This window comes from Biomphalaria glabrata, chromosome 13, assembly GCF_947242115.1.
Source record: "Biomphalaria glabrata chromosome 13, xgBioGlab47.1, whole genome shotgun sequence".
NCBI classification, from domain to species: domain Eukaryota; kingdom Metazoa; phylum Mollusca; class Gastropoda; family Planorbidae; genus Biomphalaria; species Biomphalaria glabrata.
The window spans coordinates 26,753,001-26,774,357 of NC_074723.1; the positions used below are offsets into that span (position 1 = coordinate 26,753,001).

Here is a 21,357-nt window from a genome sequence, read left to right on the forward strand (position 1 = left end):
AAGAAGATGTCACTAGGAGAACCATCGAGTTTGATTTCCATCTGAGGATTCAATAAAGGCGACTAATATTATTTCTATCAGCCATATCATGACGTCGTTCTTATGTGTTATTTCACGAACAATACGGTCCAAGGAAGATATTTCCATCAAAAGCTCTTTCATGCGTGTTGATAGAAAATCTAATCTTCATCTTTTTTCGCCTGGCAATTTTTTCTTTTGGCCAATACGTCTTTGAGGTACTGCATGACAATGTACCATAAAATTTTGATCCAGCTAATAGTCGTTAAGTGTAATGTCGCAAATAATCGAGAAATATTTGGCTTTTAAAACTTTCTATACGATTTTTGTTTTCGTAATCACTAATATTATAATTAACTAGTTTTGTATTTTTGGGGACATGTACGTATTTGGGCTCTCAGGAATGGGTGCTACTTAGATAGTAATTTTACTTGAAGATATTTCTTTTTGTTCTGCCACTTCTTCTCCCACTTTGTGCGATGCCCTCAAAGTGACAGATTCTGCTTTAAGAGAAATCGCATAATGTTCAAGATTTTCTACAAGATTCTCTTGCTGATTTAAATCTTATCTTGTGCGCTGCTGTCAATACTGTTGCCTACTCACAGACAAACTCCAAGCAAGCGATTTGTGGCCGAGAGGCTAAAACCGCTACGGCTTGGCTATCTTAAAAGGGGGCTTGAGTTCGAATCCCGACGCTAACAGAGTTGTATTTTCTGAGCACCTAAAGGCAGCACGGAAACTCTTCTCCCAGATACCCCTTCCCCCACTGGTCCACAAATGAGATTAGACCATTGAGCGAGCTGTAAGCATAAAAGATGCGGTATAGAAAAGCAATAAAAAAAAAAGCGATCACTAAATGCGAGCTCTGGTGGTTTCAATTTTCGACTCTAACTTCCACCATTCATTGACCCAGAGTTGGATTTAAATACAAATCTAATATTGGATCTTGTTGAGAAGAGTGTGTAAAGGAAGAGAAAAAAAAAATTTTGTTGGCAGAGCAACACATCCACTTTCTCAAAAATTTCTCGCTGTTTTGGCATTTGCCTGAAGAACGAAACATTTGAAAGCTTTTTCACTTTCCCTTTTGCTGATTCTTTTTACATTACAGTTTTACACAAAAATGAATTAGTAATTTTAAAAACACCATTATAAACGTATCCATAACCATTGCATTGAACAATGAAGCAACATCATGTAGGGCTTAAAAAAAAGTGAAGTGCTTTACCTTCAGAGATTTAAACAACTCTGGTAAAATTTGATTCAAGCTGGTGTAAAGCTTACATTTAATCTAATTTAAAAACAAAAGAATATTAGACATAACAAATGACATAATAAAATAAAATGACATGTCTTTGTTTGTGTAAGTTCAATGGGTAGTTTTACAGATAAAGTTTATCCTCATTTTCATGCCCCCCACCATTTGATGCCCGTGCGGCCCACACCACTCGCACATTGCTAGCTACGCCACTGAATCAGACATTACTAATTTTAAGTAATTTGTTAGTTTTTAGTTATTTTATCTCTTTATTCTCTCTTTCATTCTTTTCTGTCCTGTTCTTACATCTCTTTCCCTTTCTCTCTCTCTTTCTCTCCCCTTTTCTTTCTTTTTTTTTTCATCTCCCTTTCTTACTTCTCTCCAAATTTCTCTTTTACTTTTCTCTACATTCCTCTTTTACTTATCTCGATTTCTCTCTTCCTATTCCTTCTAACACTGTGTCAAGCTTCTGAACTTTCTTTCTCGACCTTCTGAGGGAAGGAAGGGCCGTGCTCTTGGCATTTGTAAATCGGACCTGGGCAGATGGTCATCTGCATAGGGTCTGGAAACGTGCCAGGGGGCGGGATAGCAATGGTGGGGAGAATAAGGATAAACCCTAAAGTAATGTATCTATGAGTACAGATAAATGAGATAATCAAGTCATCATACTAACTGATAATGGTATTCACAATTAGGCCTAATGGTTTTAAAAACACCTGGCCGAGGCCAAGCGTGACGTGCGCTCAGGGACTAGACAAAAAGTGGAGGGGATGGTCTGGCCGCTTCAAGATGAAATTGCAAGCAAATCTTGCACTATTGATAAAGTAAACAAAGATGATAGACAGAGCTCTTGAATGGAATAACAGATGATAGACAGAGTTCTTGAATGGAATAACAGATGGTAGACAGAGTTCTTGAATGGAATAACAGATGGTAGACAGAGCTCTGGAATGGAATAACAGATGATAGACAGAGTTCTTGAATGGAATAACAGATGGTAGACATAGCTCTTGAATGGAATAACAGATGGTAGACAGAGTTCTTGAATGGAATAACAGATGGTAGACATAGCTCTTGAATGGAATAACAGATGGTAGACAGAGCTCTTGAATGGAATAACAGATGGTAGACAGAGCTCTTGAATGGAATAACAGATGGTAGACAGAGCTCTTGAATGGAATAACAGATGGTAGACAGAGTTCTTGAATGGAATAACAGATGGTAGACAGAGTTCTTGAATGGAATAACAGATGGTAGACAGAGTTCTTGAATGGAATAACAGATGGTAGACAGAGCTCTTGAATGGAATAACAGATGGTAGACAGAGTTCTTGAATGGAATAACAGATGGTAGACAGAGCTCTTGAATGGAATAACAGATGTGGTAGACAGAGTTCTTGAATGGAATAACAGATGGTAGACAGAGCTCTTGAATGGAATAACAGATGTGGTAGACAGAGTTCTTCAATGGAATAACAGATAGTAGACAAAGTTCTTGAATGGAATAATAGATGATAGACAGAGCTCTTGAATGGAATAACAGATGGTAGACATAGCTCTTGAATGGAATAACAGATGATAGACAGAGTTCTTGAATGAAATAACAGATGATAGACATAGCTCTTGAATGGAATAACAGATGATAGACAGAGTTCTTGAATGGAATAACAGGCCCAGCTCACTCAAAGGATGCCTCCACTGCTGAGCGCCACAGGCCCAGCTCACTCAAAGGATGCCTCCACTGCTGAGCGCTACAGGCCCAGATCACTCAAAGGATGCCTCCACTGCTGAGCGCTACAGGCCCAGCTCACTCAAAGGATGCCTCCACTGCTGAGCGCTACAGGCCCAGCTCACTCACATCTTGTGTGTGAAAGATGTCTGAGAAAATGGTAAATGAGCGTCTGGTTTGGTTATCTGAAAGTGTCCGTCTTATAGCCCGGTAGGTTTCAGGGCTGGAATGTCTGCTATAGACCAAGTTAACACCATTGTGCAGAGCGTGGCAGATGGATTCAAAAGGACCTAAAGCAAATATGCAGTCTTCATTGATTTAAAACAGACATATGATAAATTATGGCTGCCTGGTTTCTCAGGGGAAATGACCCTCCAAAGACAACGTCCTGTCAAGGCTTCATAAATGACCTTCCAATATCGCCCCAACTAAATTGTCATCAGAAGCTACATGCTGGTGATTTTGTCCTTTGGAAATATGGAAAGAGCGCAACAAATAAACCAAAATCTTTTGAGATGTGACGCTTATCATCTCTAGATATTCTCTTGACATCTCTCTCTACTTTTTCTTGCCCTTTTTTCTTAGTCTCTTTTTTTACCTTTATGTATCTTCCCTACTAACTTCCTGCCAACCTGACCTGGACTCTCATCACTATAATTTCCAGCGATCTGTAAGTCTAAATCTGTTACCATAGTGACGCCATAGTCTATTAGAGTAATTGACTTTGTTCAACTGTCTTTGATTGCTATATATATATATATATATTGTAGGAACCTCATGCATGTGGCCCAATTGATAACAAGTGTCGAACATTTTTGGTTCAATGGTCTATGGGCATCAAAGGTCCAATATGTTCTTACCCAGAGACAGGAGTTAGATTTGGTAGCGGTTCTCTTGTGTCTTTATCCTTACAAATACATTGGAACAATCAACGAGGTGACCTAGGATTGAAAGGTGAGAAGAAACACTAGGTACAATGTGAACGTTATTGTTACAGAATGCGCAAAATAATTGGTTGAAATTTCGACATAGAAATGTGAGTAGACTGCAGATTTGGACTGGTGAACAGAAAGTGTCTTTGCTCTGGAGTTCCATCAGATTATAAGATTATTACTTCCTGTCTAGCCCAACTCTACTGCAGTACTTCGATTTATGGCTTCGGGCAGGCTTCAAACCCGGATCCTATGAAACGACAGTCCAGAGCGCACGCCCTGAAAGCCATTCAACAGAAAGAGTATGTAATTTTCGACTGGTGAACGGAAAGTAGAATGTAACTTTGGGCTGTTGAACAAACATTTGTTTTGTAGTAGTTTGTATATCTGGATTGTTGAACAAACATTTGTTTTGTAGTAGTTTGTATATCTGGATTGTTGAACAAACATTTGTTTTGTAGTAGTTTGTATATCTGGATTGTTGAACAAACATTTGTTTTGTAGTAGTTTGTATATCTGGATTGTTGAACAAACATTTGTTTTGTAGTAGTTTGTATATATGGATTGTTGAACAAACATTTGGTTTGTAGTTGTTTGTATATATGGATTGTTGAACAAACATTTGGTTTGTAGTAGTTTGTATATCTGGATTGTTGAACAAACATTTGGTTTGTAGTAGTTTGTATATCTGGATTGTTGAACAAAAACATCACTGAAAATACAGAAAGTAGAATGTAAAAAAGTAGAAGGTAACTTAGTATGTAGGCCTATATTGTGACGTGTTAACAAACAGTAGAATGTATATTTGGAATATTGAACCAATATATATGTATATATATATTCTGACTAATTCAGAGAGTTGAACAAAAAAAAATGTTCAAGAGTTTACAAGAATTTGAAGAGTGACTATGCTAATAGATCTTGAAGTTTAAAAGTATTCTTGCTTTAAAAAAATGTTTTCATAATTACATGATTATTTACAGACTCTTCTGGTGTTCGAATTTACTATACATCTATACTCCACAAATATGATTTGGGCAATGTGCAAATTGGTCAAAATGATATAGAAATATTAGCAGGTCAAGGTCACGTTGAAGTGAGAGGGAGCTGTAGTCCTGCATGCACGAAACATTGGTTGCCCCAAGCAATCTATCTAACCAGAGTACACATTCATCTCCATTTCATCGGTAAGATTACTATAGATACTGAAAACATTGTTTACAATTGTAACTACTTTGAAAAAGAAGCCTAACCAAGTGTTACATTTCCATTTGTGTAATTCATGACAATGATCAAGAAAATCCCAGAGTGTAATTACAAATATTACAAACGTCTTTTTGCAGTGCCGAACGGAAGAAAGCCTCTATTGCTTTTGTGCAGTCTGTCCGTCCACCTGTTACTTTTATATCTCAAAAGCTAGAGCATCCTAGTTCGATAATACATGTATTAGCGTTTGAAATTGAGAATCGGCTACTTTTAGACTTTTGTGGTATAGACTTTATAGAAAATACTCTTAAATGGCATGTTTCTCAAATGAACTAGACAACCAGAACTCAGCAGCACCTGACCTGATCATGTAAGACTAATGTAACTCGTTAACCTGATATGGTGATTCATCTAGGTCACAGTGGTCTTCAACCTTTTCCACCGCCCCTTTTCGTATATATTTTCTCTTAAAAATCCACCAGCGCCCCCTCCTCCAGGCAAAATACTAGTAAAGAAAGGCGAGAATACAAATTTAAATAAAGTGCTATTACATTACATTACATTAATGGTTTTCACACTGTCAATAACAAATCGTTAATTTAAAACTGTCATAAAAAATGTAAAATAATTTACAGAGACTACAAACAAAAATTACAAGCACTGTCATGATTTTTATAAAAATCGTCTATCGTCGTTTTAGGCCTCAGTTTAAATGAGGTAGTAGGCCTATAACATGTGTAACGGTTGAAGTCAATTAAACAAAATGAACTTACCTAATAGCAACCTTGTACCCAATTTGACAATATTAGAAATATCAGGCTATAAATTAGTCAAAGCAAGGCAAAGATGTTTTCTAGTGGCTACATCCAGTTTATTTCTGTGCATACTCACTGTGTTGGTTACAGAATTAAACTTCGTTCTAACTATCCACATGTTGAGGGTACTGATGGGAAAATGTTAAATAAAAAGTTAGAAACTTTTAGTTTAACTAAAAAAATTAATTAAGGCCATTGTTTAAAAAGTTTAGTTAAAATCGTAGTTTAATTATTTTTTTTTAGTTACTAACTAAAAAGTTTAATTCAAATTTGTACAACTTTTCAACATGTGGTTAGGGTTGAAACACACATCCCTGTTTTCTGGTCACGTGATATCAAAAACTTTGATTATAAAAAAAATCGATGCAGTTAACAACTATTTAGTCAGCAGTATTATAAAATGTTAAACATTGTTTGTCAAAAGCTTCAATGCAATATTATGAATGGGGTTGTTCCGAATTTATTTGTGAGCCACGTGGAGGTGTTTAATTTCTGTTTATAGTGGGAATCTGATGAGTGAGTTAGGTCAATATTTAGTGGTTTTAATCAATTGATTTTCGACAAACAATAATTTTTTAACTGCAAGAACATCAAGTACACCCTTTTTATAGTCTTAAGACTTATTATTGAGATCTAAGTCTGAATCAATAGCTAGGCCTATATAGATCTAAAAGCATTAGGATAACCAACTCTAGAGGGAAAAAAACTTAATCCACACCCTCTCTGACCATAAAGTAAATAGACTGTGTCCAACTGATTTTAACAACATGGTCAGCTAGACATACACATGTAGGCCTAGTGTACTCTACGTGTGTAGTCGATGATACTACAAGACTACCCTGCAATTTTTTCATTACGCGTTATGCAATAGTGTTTGCTTAATGTGGAGTGGTCAGACAAGAAAATAACACACTGGCATGGCTAGTCAAGCATGTTCGTAGATATATATTTACACTAAAAATATATTTACACTAAAATAGTTACACACCCTCCATGCCCAGAAAGTAGCCTAAATAGACGGTGTGTCCGACTGATTTTAACAACCTGGCCAGATAGACGTACACGTGTAGGTCTATATAGTGTAGGCCTATTGAGCGTGCAGTCCATAATGACAAGACCACCCTGGTTTTTTCCCTTTGCGAGTTTAACGGTTATGCAATAGTGTTAGTTGTATTTTTAGTGTACCAGTCGACATGAAGAAAAAAAAAAAGAGGAGCTCCACTCTTAATTTGGGCACATGGAATGTGCGTACTTAATAAACTGGACTTAATGAAAACTTACCAGACATAGAAGATGCCAGAAAATCCGCAATAATAAACGATGAAACGATGAACTGTCCAGGCTCAAAGTAGACATTGCCGCCCTTCAGGAAACTCGTTTAGCTGACTCTGGTTCAATCAAAGAAAAAGACTACAAGGCAAAGCAAAGCCGAAAGGGAAGTAAGGGAACATGGCGTTGGTTTCGCAGTTAAGAACACACTGCTAGGGCTGAAGTGCAACGGTTCAGAAAGACTCCTATCACTACGCCTTAACACATCTATTGGACACGTGACTTTGATAAGAACCTACGCTCCTACTCTGAGTTCCACACCAGAGGCCAAAGATATGTTTTATGACAACCTTTCGTCTGCTCTTAGCGAGATCCCAACTACGGAACAGGTTATCATTCTCGGCTACCTCAATGCACGCGTTGGATCTGACAACTCTTCATGGGACAGCTGTATTGGGCGTTTTGGTGTCGGAAAAGTAAATGAAAATGGACAAAAGGCTCCTCGAGGTTTGCTCACTACACTCCCTCTGGGTCACTAATACCTATTTCAAGACTAAACCGCAGCACAGAGTATCTTGGCGGCACCCTCGCTCCAAACACTGGCACCAACTAGACCTAATCATGGTAAGACAAAAGTGCTTAAAATTTATCAAGCTTACCAGGTCCTATCACAGTGCAGACTGTGACACAGATCACTCCTTGGTATGTTGTAAGATTAATCTTCTCCCCCAAAAAATCCAACATACCAAGAAGATTGGAAGACCCCAATCGGATGTAAGCAAGATGTGCCACCCTGATCTCCATATACAGTTTGCGGAATCGTTTGAACGCAAGTATAAAAATGTCTCTGGAAATACAGCAACAGAAAAATGGGAACACCTCAAGTCCACCCTGGAAATTTTTGGAAGAAAAATTACAAAACAAAAAGATTGGTCTGACTCTAAATCAGCTATTTTAGCACCTGTCACCAGGGCAAAGGGAGATGCACTCGCTACATACAAGGCAAAACCTACCCAACGCAACCTGCTAAATCTGAAAGAAGCTAGAGCCAATGCACAGAGGACAGCAAGGATCTGTGCCAATGAATACTGGGTAGAGCTCAGTGAGAATATTCAGCTCGCAGCCCAAGAGGGCAACATAAGAGGGATGTACGAAGGAATCAAAAAGGATTTCGGGCCCTCCCAAAACAAGACAGCACCTCTTAAATTAACCACTGGGGAAATTATCACAGACAAGTGCCAACAAATGCACAGATGGGTTGAACATTACTCTGAACTGTACGCCACAACAAGCTCTGTCTCTGACTCAGCCCTTAAGGCTATCAAACAATTACCCACAATGAACGAGATAGACGAAACACCCACCTTGTCAGAGCTCAACAAGGCCATTGCCCGCAAATCACCCGGATGCGATGGTCCCCCAGATCTTCTAAAACCATGCAAAACTACTCTAATCCAACCTCTACATGAACTGCTTTGCAAATGTTGGCAAGAAGATGCCGTGCCACAAGACCTGCGGGATGCTAAAATCGTTACACTGTATAAGAACAAAGGTGACAGAAGCGACTGCAACAATTACAGGGGAATCTCCCTCCTAAATATTGTAGGCAAAGTCTTTGCTCGAGTGATACTTCCCAGGCTACAAAAACTCGCAAAGGTCTTCTATCTAGTCAGCAGAGATGGCCTCTTTAAAATTTTACAGATAATAGGCTGTCCACCCAAGCTACTAAATGTAATCGTATCTTTCCACCAAAATATGATGGGTACTGTGCAATTCAACTGTGCCAGCTCCGAAAGTTTCAGTATAAACAGCGGAGTTAAACAAGGATGTGTCCTGGCCCCAACCCTCTTTGGAATACTATTTTCACTGCTAATCCACAACGCGTTTGACAAATCCACCGAAGGCATCTATATTCATTCCAGATTTGATGGCAAACTCCTAAATATTGCCAGACTAAGGGCCAAAACTAAAATCAGAACCATCCTCGTAAGAGATATGTTATTCGCGGATGACGCAGCGGTAGTGGCACACACGCAAGAGGAACTTCAGTCACTAATGCCCGCTTCTCTCAGGCCTGTAAATAATATGGCTTGACTATTAGCACGAAGAAAACAAATGTTATGGGACCACCTGCTACAGCACCACCCTCCATCCTCATAGACCATAACAAGCTGGACGCCGTAAACGAATTCTGCTATTTGGGATCCACAATTAAAGATAACCTGTCTCTAGAAGAGGAGATGAAAAAACGAATAGGGAAGGCTGCCTCGACCTTCGCTAGACTCAGGCCTAGAGTTTGTGAAAACCATAAGCTAACTACGGTGACCAAAAGGGAAGTCTACAAGGCATGCGTTAAGAGTAAATTACTGTATGGCAGTGAATCGTGGACCACCTACGCAAAGCAAGAGAGAAAACTAAACTATTACATTGAGATGTCTCCGAGGATCTTGAAAGTCACATGGAAAGAAAAAGTGTGCAATACTGAGATCCTTGCTTGAACAGGTATTCCCAGCATCTTCACAGCCCTCAGACAACGCCGTTTGCGCTTGCTTGGACATGTTCGCCGGATGGAGGACAAGCGCATCCCGAAAGTCACCCTCTATGGTCAACTCGCGAATGGCACAAGAAAAACTGGTCGCCCCCACCTTCGTTACATAGATGTAATAAAACGTGACCTCAAATCAGTGAACATCAATACTGACAATTGGGAAGACATTGTTCTAGACCGCAACAGGTGGAGAGAGACAGTGACCAAGAAAGCTATGGACAGTGAAAGTACATGGGTCTCAGCTCAGGAAGAAAAACGTACAATCCGAAAAACGGCCAACTCCTCTACCACCAAAGCAAAAGCCACCTTAACCTGCGCTATCTGTGGACGGGAGTGTCTCTCCAAAATAGGGCTCCACAGCCACACGAGGAAGTGTGCTCTCAGATGAACCATAGTCTTTCTGCGACTGAAGGAGGCCAATGAATGAGTTGTAGTTTTTAGTGTACAGACAAGAAAATAGCACATCCGTATGGTTAGTCAAGCATGTATTTTAAACTATAAGATAGTTAGCCTGTACAAGTCAAATGTTTCTTAAAACTCCAAGTTCTCCAACGATTTCGTTTCTATTTCTTTTGGTTACTAGATCTAAATTTGAAATTCTAAATGTATGTTATTTAAAGAGATTTTAAACTTAACCGGTATAAGTAAGATTTTCCGTTATATAATAAGTTAATATAATAATAAAAAAAGAGTATCATTCTTTTCTAAAGAATTCAAGGCAAAAATACTTATTTATTTTATTTAGACATCTTTTTATTTTATTTTATTGTACATTAACGTTTATGTAAGAAACATATTTCTTATTACTGATTTTATTATGGATAAATATGTCTACAATGTTAAAAGAATAAGATCGAGCCGTAGGCATACAGTCGGATGATTATATCCAATATATATGTCTAGTTCAACCCCGCCCATCCCCCCAAAATAAGTTATGAAAAGTTTGTATAGTTTCTTTCTACTACTTTATTTTCTTTAGTTTAGTTTAGCTATATTTAGAAATTCATGATAAACTAATAGTTTAACTACTTTATTTTAGTTGAAAACTAGTTTTAGTTGAACTTTCAAAAATCCTCACATCACTAGTTGAGAGAAAAGCTAAAAATAACGACTCTAGTTTGGATCACAGTTTTGGTATTTGACATGAACGTTTGAATGCAGCTCAGTTGGGCCTCCAATGTTAAAATTATTTTTAACGATGACATAATTTTGTAACTGCTATTTTTTTTTTACTGCAACTCAATTTAAACATTAGTAACAGATGTTTCAACTAAATATGTCATCAATGCTTCAATTTTAAAATGTATTACATTTTAGAAGAGAGTTGTCATTTCTTTATTAAGCATTGGTAGGTGAGTAGCATAGAGCACCTGTTTCGAGCATGCCAACTTACAATCATGTACGATTTTCAAAAGTCTTTGAGATCTGGACGTTAGGTCGAACGGACAGACAGACAGACATAAATATTTTAGCTGCATTTCCTCAACATGGGTAGCTAAAAAAAAATAATTTAGTAGCGGATCCTAGTTCTTAAAGACTGGAGAAAGATGTAGCCTACGTCTTGAAAGACTGGAGAAAGATGTAGCCTACGTCTTGAAAGACTGGAGAAAGATGTAGCCTACGTCTTGAAAGACTGGAGAAAGATGTAGCCTACGTCTTGAAAGACTGGAGAAGAATGTAGCCTACGTCTTGAAAGACTGGAGAAGGATGTAGCCTACGTCCTGAAAGACTGGAGAAGGATGTAGCCTACGTCTTGAAAGACTGGAGAAGGATGTAGCCTACGTCTTGAAAGACTGGAGAAAGATGTAGCCTACGTCCTGAAAGACTGGAGAAAGATGTAGCCTACGTCCTGAAAGACTGGAGAAGGATGTAGCCTACGTCTTGAAAGACTGGAGAAGGATGTAGCCTACGTCTTGAAAGACTGGAGAAGGATGTAGCCTACGTCTTGAAAGACTGGAGAAGGATGTAGCCTACGTCTTGAAAGACTGGAGAAGGATGTAGCCTACGTCCTAAAAGACTGGAGAAGGATGTAGCCTAAGTCTTGAAAGACTGGAGAAGGATGTAGCCTACGTCTTGAAAGACTGGAGAAGGATGTAGCCTACGTCTTGAAAGACTGGAGAAGGATGTAGCCTACGTCTTGAAAGACTGGAGAAGGATGTAGCCTACGTCCTGAAAGACTGGAGAAGGATGTAGCCTAAGTCTTGAAAGACTGGAGAAGGATGTAGCCTACGTCTTGAAAGACTGGAGAAGGATGTAGCCTACGTCTTGAAAGACTGGAGAAGGATGTAGCCTAAGTCTTGAAAGATTAAAAATATTTTGTCTACCCTTACACAATGTTTTTTTTTTAATCATTAATAATTTTTTTAAAAGGTGATGGCGGGGTTTTGGAGCTAGTCAGAAATGGTGAAATAGTGCGTGAGATAGTTCGAGATGATTCCTTTGACTATCACCATCCTCCCTTTCATGATCTACTTGATGCTGTTGAAGTTCTACCTGGTAAAAAGTTTACACATTTTTATTACAAAGCTTATATCAACTCAGTCTGTATGGGTGGAATCTTGTACACGTTATTTCACCCACTTGGCATTCTCGGATCAAGTTGAAACTTTGTAGAATTATTCTTTGTCGATGACAACACATGTAGCACACACAAAAATGAACCAATTAGTTAATCAATTAATTTTCATTAATTATTTTTTATATAGAAATCTACAAAGCCTCATTCTCTTACTTGCCGTAGACAATAAAATAAGAAAATTCAATATATTCTTTCTTAACTTGAGCCTAGGACAACTAAACCATTTTCAAAATCAAAACCGCATCGGTTAAATTTACCAAAAAGGATTTTCTATTCCTAATGTCTATTCACTATTTAAAAGCTAACCATAGACTTATACATAGGCCTACTATATCTAGACTGGACATGGAGATTTTTTATATAAACAATTTGAAAATTAAAAAAAAAATAGGGTTTGTTGCTGAACATAAAAATTATATATGTGTCAGGCGCGAATAGCCCAATTTTCAGTAAAAGAAATTACAAAAGTCATTTCTCTATAGAAGAAGTTACGAAGGCTATATAAAATACAACCACAGACCTATATATACTACAATAAATATAGGTTTTTGATTGCTAGTTACGATTTATTTAGGTAGGTGCTGTTTTACTATTACATACCAAGTATTAGAGTTTAGAAAAACCTAGGTTTGTTTCTTGTGCAACGCTATTAGCTAACACCGCATATCATCTCTCCATTAGTATATTTAGATCTATAATCTAAATCTAGTCTAGATCTATATATAAAAATCGAATAGATCTAGTAATAGTATAGATTCTATCTTGAGACTAGATTGCCGAGTCTAGCCTATGCTATGCCTATAGTCAGTTTTTATTAGAAAAACGTCTAGATATTAATAAAGACTAAATTTTTTTAATTATTAGATATAGACATAGGACATAGATCTAATAATACTGTTATACGTTTACTATACTCTATACTTAATCTACTAAACTAGAGATCTATCTATAGATCTATCTATAATCTAGTCAATCTAAATCTATACAATATTCATTATAGTACTTCTACTTATAATGACTTATTTAATAAGTTAGTACTTAGACTTAGATATATTATAGTTTATTAATAGATTTACTTTTCAATGCCTAGAGCAGGGGTCGGCAACCTTTTGAGTTGAAAGAGCCAAAAATTACAATTTATAAAATTTCGAAGTTTTTAAAGAGCCGCAAAGTTTTTTCTTGCCAACTATAAATAGTTTTCACCAATGATGTTTTTAAAATATATAAGTAGTGTTTTTCACAACAAACTAGATAATATATATATATATATATATATATATATATATATATATGGCATTATTAGATAATTATTTTTTATTTCGATAACAATTAAAGAAGTTAAACGTTTATTTACAACATTAACTTGTACTTCAATAACAAACAATTAAACAAACAAATTCAATGGGAGCGTTTCCTTTGCATGGTTTTAGAAATTATGGATACATTTGGCTCATACGGTTTGTTTTTTTTTCAAACACGACTCTAAATGCTCAATTGTTGGCTTCTTACATTACTTTTAATTATATTCATGCAAGAGAACGCTTGCTCGCACAGATATGTCGGTCCATAGATAGTCAGCACTCCAAATGTCAACTTCTTCAACTCACTGTAGCAATCTGGAAGATTTTTCCATGCGCCCAATCAACTCGCGGTATTTCTTAAAGTTGTCCACTTTGTTACGTTACGTATGTACATTTTTTTGGACCTCGAACTGTTGAGATGGTGTACTATTTTTTCCTGTCATATTCTATCAGTTACTATTTAAATGATTTTATTTCAATCAATCTTATTGTCTTCAAGGTATTTTTGCACGTCATTCGCCCTATCGTCCCCTCTGTCACGCATGCGTTAGCAATCCTAGAGGATCTTCTTTTAGACTTTGGGAAGACCTATATCTGACAAAATGGGCCACTTGTGCCGTGTCTTTAAGTCCAAAGACTAATCTTTAGCAAATGATAAGGAAGAAAAAAGTTGAATATCTTCCACCTGCAAATATGTTACATTTGAAGACATTTTAGCTATACTGTCTTGTACTGTTTCAGCGGATAGTGGCAAATATTTGATTTTTTGTTTCAATATTTCTGGTTTGTTTTTTTGAAAGCATGAAGCAGTTCTTCAGATGCACGTAGGAAGCAGTCTTTGACATACCATCTGTAAATGGTTTTCCTTTTTGTGCGATTTCTAGTGGTGCCGCACACCTTGCCAGAATAGCATTACTTGTAGATTGCTTCTAACTTTGAGAAGATAATTCGCTTCAAACTCAATAACAAACTACATGGTACTACAACAACAAACCTCACAGTCAAAGCACGTGGTTAAGACGCCAATTCGTCTGGCGTCAAAGCGACTTAAAACCTACATAGAAACATCCAACGACGGCGTCGTTCGAGAGCTTCTGGCGGACTGACAACAGTGACGACTCGTGTAATGGGGGGAGGGGTGTGGTGAAAAGCGAGTACAAGTGGCTGAGAGATATAATCAGAGCCTAATCTTTGTTAAAAGATTCAGAAATATTTAGAAAAAATTGTTCGATACAATAAATAATATTTGTGTATGGAACTTAAGAGCCGTAACTTCACACCCAAAGAGCCGCATGTGGCTCGCGAGCCGCAGGTTGCCGACCCCAGGCCTAGACCTAATAATAAAATTGCGAATGATATCTATAATGACTGATTTTTTTATTTTTTTTTTATAATAATAGGCCTACTAAATCTAGGTCTAGACTCTACTTAAATCTAGTCTAAAATAATGACTGTCTAAGACTCTAGATGATTGAGAAGTTCACATAGAGGTGTTTTTAATAATACGGCATGTCGGCTGAAAGTATATAAAGTGCTTTTTTTTTTTTTTTTTATAAAAAAGAGGCTCCGGTACTCAGTGATAGCTTTCAACTACTAATAAATTAACAATTAACGTTGAATTACAAGAAAAGTAATTATTTTTCCCGACATTGAAAAAAGGTGCCGGTACCCCGTACCAGTGCGTACCGTCACAAAAAAAAAATATATCACAATCTTCTTTCATTTAATTTTTTTTGCGGGGTTATTGCTACTTAATACATTGATACCGGATCGATTTAAATAGGGCCTAAGTATACAAGCAGGATTTCGAGCATTGGATAAATTTATTTTATAAGTACAAAGTTTTATGGAAGAGGCAATATATTAGTTGTTTGAAGTTTGTAACTTCATAAATGCAGGCTAAAAATATCGAAGCCTACATTTTTACACTCATTTCTAAACAATTAGGAGAGATGGACTGACTCATAGTGTAGCTTGTGTACATCTGCAAAAACACAATCTCAGTTAGACTTTCAAAACTATTAAAAGAAAAACTTAGTGATTATTTTTACTGTATAATTCTATTATTATTCCTTTTTAGAATTAGGAAATAAACAAAAATTTGCCATATGACTTTATCTAACAGAAAGAAAAAAAAAACTTACGTCTATTTATGCGGTTATTTATAGTTACCTAGTAATATAAAATATATTGAACTAACACGTACATTCATCATAATGCAGCCATGCGATTTTTCGTTTATAAACATAGCATTATTTAGGACCAATATTTTACAAAGGCTGCTTGGAGAAATCAGGTATACCCATTAGGAGAAAAACGATCCCTTTACTCAAGAAAAATTTAAGAAACTAGAACAGACACAAAATAAACAGTGACATTCATAACAAAAGAATATTCAAAATTGATTAGAGTAACACCTTTTTAAGTAATCATTTAAAGTTTAAAATCACTACAATTTTTTCAACAATTATTTTGTGTATGAAATTGTGTATCGGAAAATGCCGGGTACTTGAAATAAGCTAGTCCTAAAAAAACAACACAGATCTTGGGTAAAATACTCATCAAATAAAGTACTGTAAATGTGTAGTTTTACGCGCTAGTTTCAGGTCTTTTCTTTTTATAATCTCTATCGGGTTTGATCACAACTACCCGTATTTTTGTGCAGAATTTTTTTCTCTATCAGGCACACTTAAAATTATAGCATAATAATGTCAGTTTAATTTAAAGAGAGAACTGAAAAATGCAAAGATATATAAGGAAAAAAAGCCACTTCCGGCCCAATACTTTTTAATAATAATAATAATAATAATAATCTTTATTATCCGTAAGGAAATTTGTCTTACAATTTGTGCATTACACCAAACAAAAAACATTATAACTATAAGAAACCAAAGTGTACATTCACACCAGATGCACTCATAATTTACATGTGACAAAGTTTATACCAGATTGTTCTTATTTAATGATTTGATTGCCAGGGGAACAAAAGAGTGTTTGTGTCTGTTTGTCTTTGCTATCGGTGTCTTGTATCTCTTTTGTGATGGTAAAATCACAAAATCCTGACACAAAGGATGATTATTTATTTCGAGGATCTTGTTAGCTTTTTTATAGATGTTTGTCTCAAACAACTGACCAAATGGGGTTTGTTTTTTGCCAATGATTTTGCCAGCAGCATTTAGGATTCTATAAAGTTTATTCCTATTTTTAATGCTCAGATTGCCATACCAGGCAGTGATATTGAAACTTAAAATATTGCAGATGTGAGCGTGATAAAACATAGCCAAGGCCTTTTCGCTAACATTAAACGAGGACAGTTTTCTTAGTAGTCGTAATCTTTGCTGCCCTTTTTTGCTGATATAATCAGTATTTGCAGTAAAATTTAGTTTATTGTCTAGGATAGTACCAAGGTATTTAAAGGTTTGCACAATTTCAATAGTCTCTCCAGCTACAGAAACAATATCATTTCCCTTCTTGTCCCTACGAAAATCGATTATCATTTCTTTGGTTTTTTTTACATTTAATAATAAAAAATTATTTTTACAGTATTCCTCAATGTGTTCTAGTTCTTTGAAATACTCATTTACGTCTGAGCTCTCTGAGAGCAGGGCAAGAAGAGCCGCATCATCAGCGAATTTTGTGAAGGAGCAAAAAGAACTATCGGATTGAAAATCATTGGTGTACAAAATGAACCACAATGGCGATGTTACAGCCCCCTGGGGCGCCCCTGTGTTAACTATGCGTTCATTAGATATAACATTGTTTACCCTAACCCTCTGAGCTCTCTGGGTCAAAAATTCATTAGCCCATAGTATTATGTATGGACTAATCTGCAACGCTTTCATCTTTTCAATGAGTAAATGAAGTTGTATAGTGTTAAAAGCTGATGAGAAATCCATAAAGAGCAATCTTACATAAGTGTTCGGTAAGTCCAGATGTTTGTAGACACAGTTTAAAATATTTAGGATGGCATCGTCTACACCTTTACCCTTTTGGTAAGCAAATTGTAAAGGGTCTAACTTATTACAAAGATCATTCAGAAGAAACATTTTAACCAATTTTTCTAAACATTTAGACACAATGGAAGTAAGTGAAACAGGTCTATAGTCATTCATTTCCTTCGGTTTGGAAACCTTTGGCACAGGTACAATTATAGATGACTTCCACACAGGTGGTATCTCATGGTTTAGTAATGAAGTAGAAAAAATATCTTGGAAAGGTTCAGCTAGTTGTTCAGCACATTCTTTTAAGATTCGCCCTTTTATTCCATCAGGCCCACCAGCTTTCATTGGGTTGACGTTTTTGAAAATGTTACAAACTTGCTCTTTAGTAATCGCTAATTCTAAGCAGTTGTTAACATTGACATCCTCAAGGGCTTTGAGTCTTAGATAATTAAAATCTTTCGTGTCGAAGCGACAATAGAAATCATTTAACTCGTTGGCCAATGTTTTTCCGTCTCTTGTAGCAAGATTATTTTTAAATTTGACTTGTGCTCCTGCCATTTTGTTCATGATGCCCCACGCCTGTCTCATGTCACTTGTATTAATTGAGTCTTCCAGCTTGGTGCGGTAGTTTCTCCTCCCTTCCTCAAGAACGACGTTGAGATTTCGTTGAGCAATTTTCCTTGTCTGTCCATCGCCACTCATAAATGCTCTTTTCTTTTTGATTATTTCCCGTTTTATTTTTGCAGTGACCCATGGTTTATTGTTGGGGTATATCTTGATGCTCTTAGTACTGACACACATGTTTTCACAGAATTTGATGTAATTTGTCACTGCGTCGACCCATTCTTCCAGATTTGAAGTGGTCTCTTTGAACAAACTCCAGTCAGTGCAGTCTAGACATCCCTGTAGTTTGAGAATATTGTCTTGTGTCCATTCTTGTACGTTTTTTTGAATGATTTTTCCTTCTTTAAGTTTTGTGCGGTAGGTAGGCAGCAGTTGTATTGTTTTGTGGTCCGATGATCCTAGTGGTGGCTTTTCACGAGATGTGAATGCTCCTTTGATGTTACAATAACATAAGTCCAGAGTTCTGTTTTCTCTTGTCGGACATGAAATGTGTTGATAGAAGGTGGGTAGGTCAACCTTCAAGGTGCATTTATTAAAATCACCCAGTATAACTACTGGTGCGTCCGGTGACCTTGTCTGAAACTCATGCACTACGTCAGCGATTATTGCAGCTGCAACTTCCGTTTTGGCTGTAGGCGGAACATAAACCAGGACAATGTAAATAACCCCAAAGTCTCGTGGCAAATAAAAAGGTCTCAATGAAAGCGCCAGTAGTTCTAGATCCGGACAGCACATTCTCTTTTTAACCGTGTAGTTGGTACAGTATTTGAGGTTGATGTACACACAAAGCCCTCCACCTTTCTTCTTCTTAGACTCAGCCGTTCTGTCAGATCTCACGCAAGAGAAACCATCAATAGCAATCAGGTTGTCGTTGTCATCCTCCTCTAACCATGTCTCAGTAAAAGCCAATAGACAACTTTCCCTAAATACGTGGTCGTAGCGTACATGGGCACATATCTCATCCACTTTATTTCTTATTGAGCGGACGTTAGCTAGAATAATCGTAGGAAGTGGTGGGCGAAAACCTCTTCTTCTCAGTCTTTGCCGTAGTCCTCCTTTTTTCCCTCTTTTCCTTGTACTAATAGAGGAAGGGTAGAAACAATTGAAACAAGGCTTTGTTTTGTAAAGTAGCTTTGAGAAAAAAAGTTGTTGTTTTTTCAACCCTAATAGGGTTTGTTGGACTAGTCCGTTTCGTTTCTTTGATTAAAAAGTATTGGGCCGGAAGTGGCTTTTTTTTACTAATCATCTACTAATAATAACAAATAGTAATTTTCTATATAGTTAGTTATACACGTAAATATATTGATCTAGAATTAGATCTAGTCTAGGTCCATATTTTGAATTTAATAAACCATTTCATTTGATTTAATTGTCATTGTAAATTAGCTTTCACTTTAGATTTAGACATAACTTAGGCATTGTAAATCTTAAACTAGATTTAGACTAGACCCCTTTAAAAACTAAAATCAACAACAGTCATCATGAAATTGCTCTGACTATTTATCCTAATAATCACTAAATACACACTAGCTGAACACAGAACCAGATCTACCTTAGTCAACACTAAACTTAAAAAGGAAACAACAGTCATAATCAATCATCACACTTTAGATCAATGCAAAAAATTAAAAATAACCTAACATACACATCCATAACACTAAAGAAGATTACCCATCACAAATGGAAGTTCTCAATCAGACACAGCAGAAATAAATACCTATCACTGTTAATACTAATAGCAGGAGATGTAGAGTTAAATCCAGGGCCCAGATCTAAAGATAGATGCAACATCTGCAAAAAAGTATGCACCATGAAACAGAAAGCCATTCAATGTGACACCTGCGATGAATGGTACCATGCATCATGTCTCCATATGAATACCTTTTTTTTTTTTACCTTTACCTATCCCTTAGTCTGTTGGACCGTTGGGGCACCAGGCAAGATTTGTCGACCGTCTTTCTCCATTCCTCCCTTTTTTTTGCCTTGTTCAGAACCTCTCTCAATGGCAGGCCTGTCCATTCTTTAATGTTGTCCTCCCATCGCTTTTTCTGTCTGCCTCTTCTTCTTTTCCCTGGCACTGTTCCCTGAAGAAAGGTCTTTGCGAGCCCCGTAGATCTTGTAATGTGGCCAAAGGTTTTAAGCACCTGTGTATTATGCCTTAGGCAACAAAGATGCATCATGGCACTGTGTACCGTGTGGGTTACCTCAGTTTACATCAGGACTGTTTGATTCCTTTGATGCAGACACTTCTAACCCATACAACATCCCAAACACCATCCCAAACCAAACTCACCAACCACTAGCCAGATCCACTCCTGTTAAACCTAAATCTACTAAAATTAATACAACAGCCTCACTAAACAAACCTACTAAAGAAGTAACACCAAAATACCTTAAAACCTTAGTAATAAATTTTCAAAGCATCAGGAACAAAACAGCAGACTTAGAAATTTTATTAGAATGTGAGAAACCAGACATAATTGCAGGAACAGAAACTTGGCTACATCCTGAAATTTATAATGCAGAAATTTTCAATAGTAATTATGAAATTTTTAGAAAAGATAGGGCTGATAATCATGGAGGAGTTATTTTAGCAATAAAAAACACTCTTATAGCAGAAGAAATTACCTTACCTAACTCAAAAAATATAGAATCAACATTTTGTAAAATTAATACCACCTCAACATCCCTAATAATAGGCAGCTTTTACAGACCACCAAATTCTAGTTTAGAATACATGCAGGAACTATGTAATCAGATTACTACACTTAAAGAGACAAATAAAAATGCAGTTTTTTGGATTATGGGTGATTTCAACCTACCTGATATAAATTGGAAAACACTAACCATAGATAAACACCAAAACCTTAAGGACATAAATGAGCTTTTCATAGAAACTTTACACAACCTAAGTTTAGATCAAATCATTAAAAAGCCAACTAGATTAAACAACACATTAGATCTCTTCTTAACCAACAGACCAGGATTAGTAGTTGATTATGATATTATCCCTGGTCTATCAGACCATGAGATCATAAAAATACACAGTCAGATAAAAGCAGTAGCCAATACAAAACCCAAAAGAAAAATCTTACTCTGGAATAAATGTAACCTAACACAACTACACCAAGCTGCATTAAAC

At 36.6% G+C, this 21,357-nt stretch overlaps 1 protein-coding gene across 4 annotated transcripts in view; it reads left to right on the forward strand.

The window, feature by feature from the left end:
- The window catches only part of LOC106061745 (dopamine beta-hydroxylase-like), a 59,969-nt gene that overhangs the window by 23,361 nt on the left and 15,251 nt on the right, over positions 1-21,357 (forward strand). For 3 of the 4 annotated variants that reach the window (XM_056007837.1, XM_056007838.1, XM_056007836.1), the window contains exons 4-6: positions 3,772-3,955; positions 4,917-5,120; positions 12,142-12,267. In XM_056007837.1, coding sequence (XP_055863812.1) covers positions 3,772-3,955; positions 4,917-5,120; positions 12,142-12,267 — 514 coding nt within the window. The remainder of the gene's footprint in view (positions 1-3,771; positions 3,956-4,916; positions 5,121-12,141; positions 12,268-21,357) is intronic. The other variant, XM_056007839.1, reaches the window with a different exon arrangement.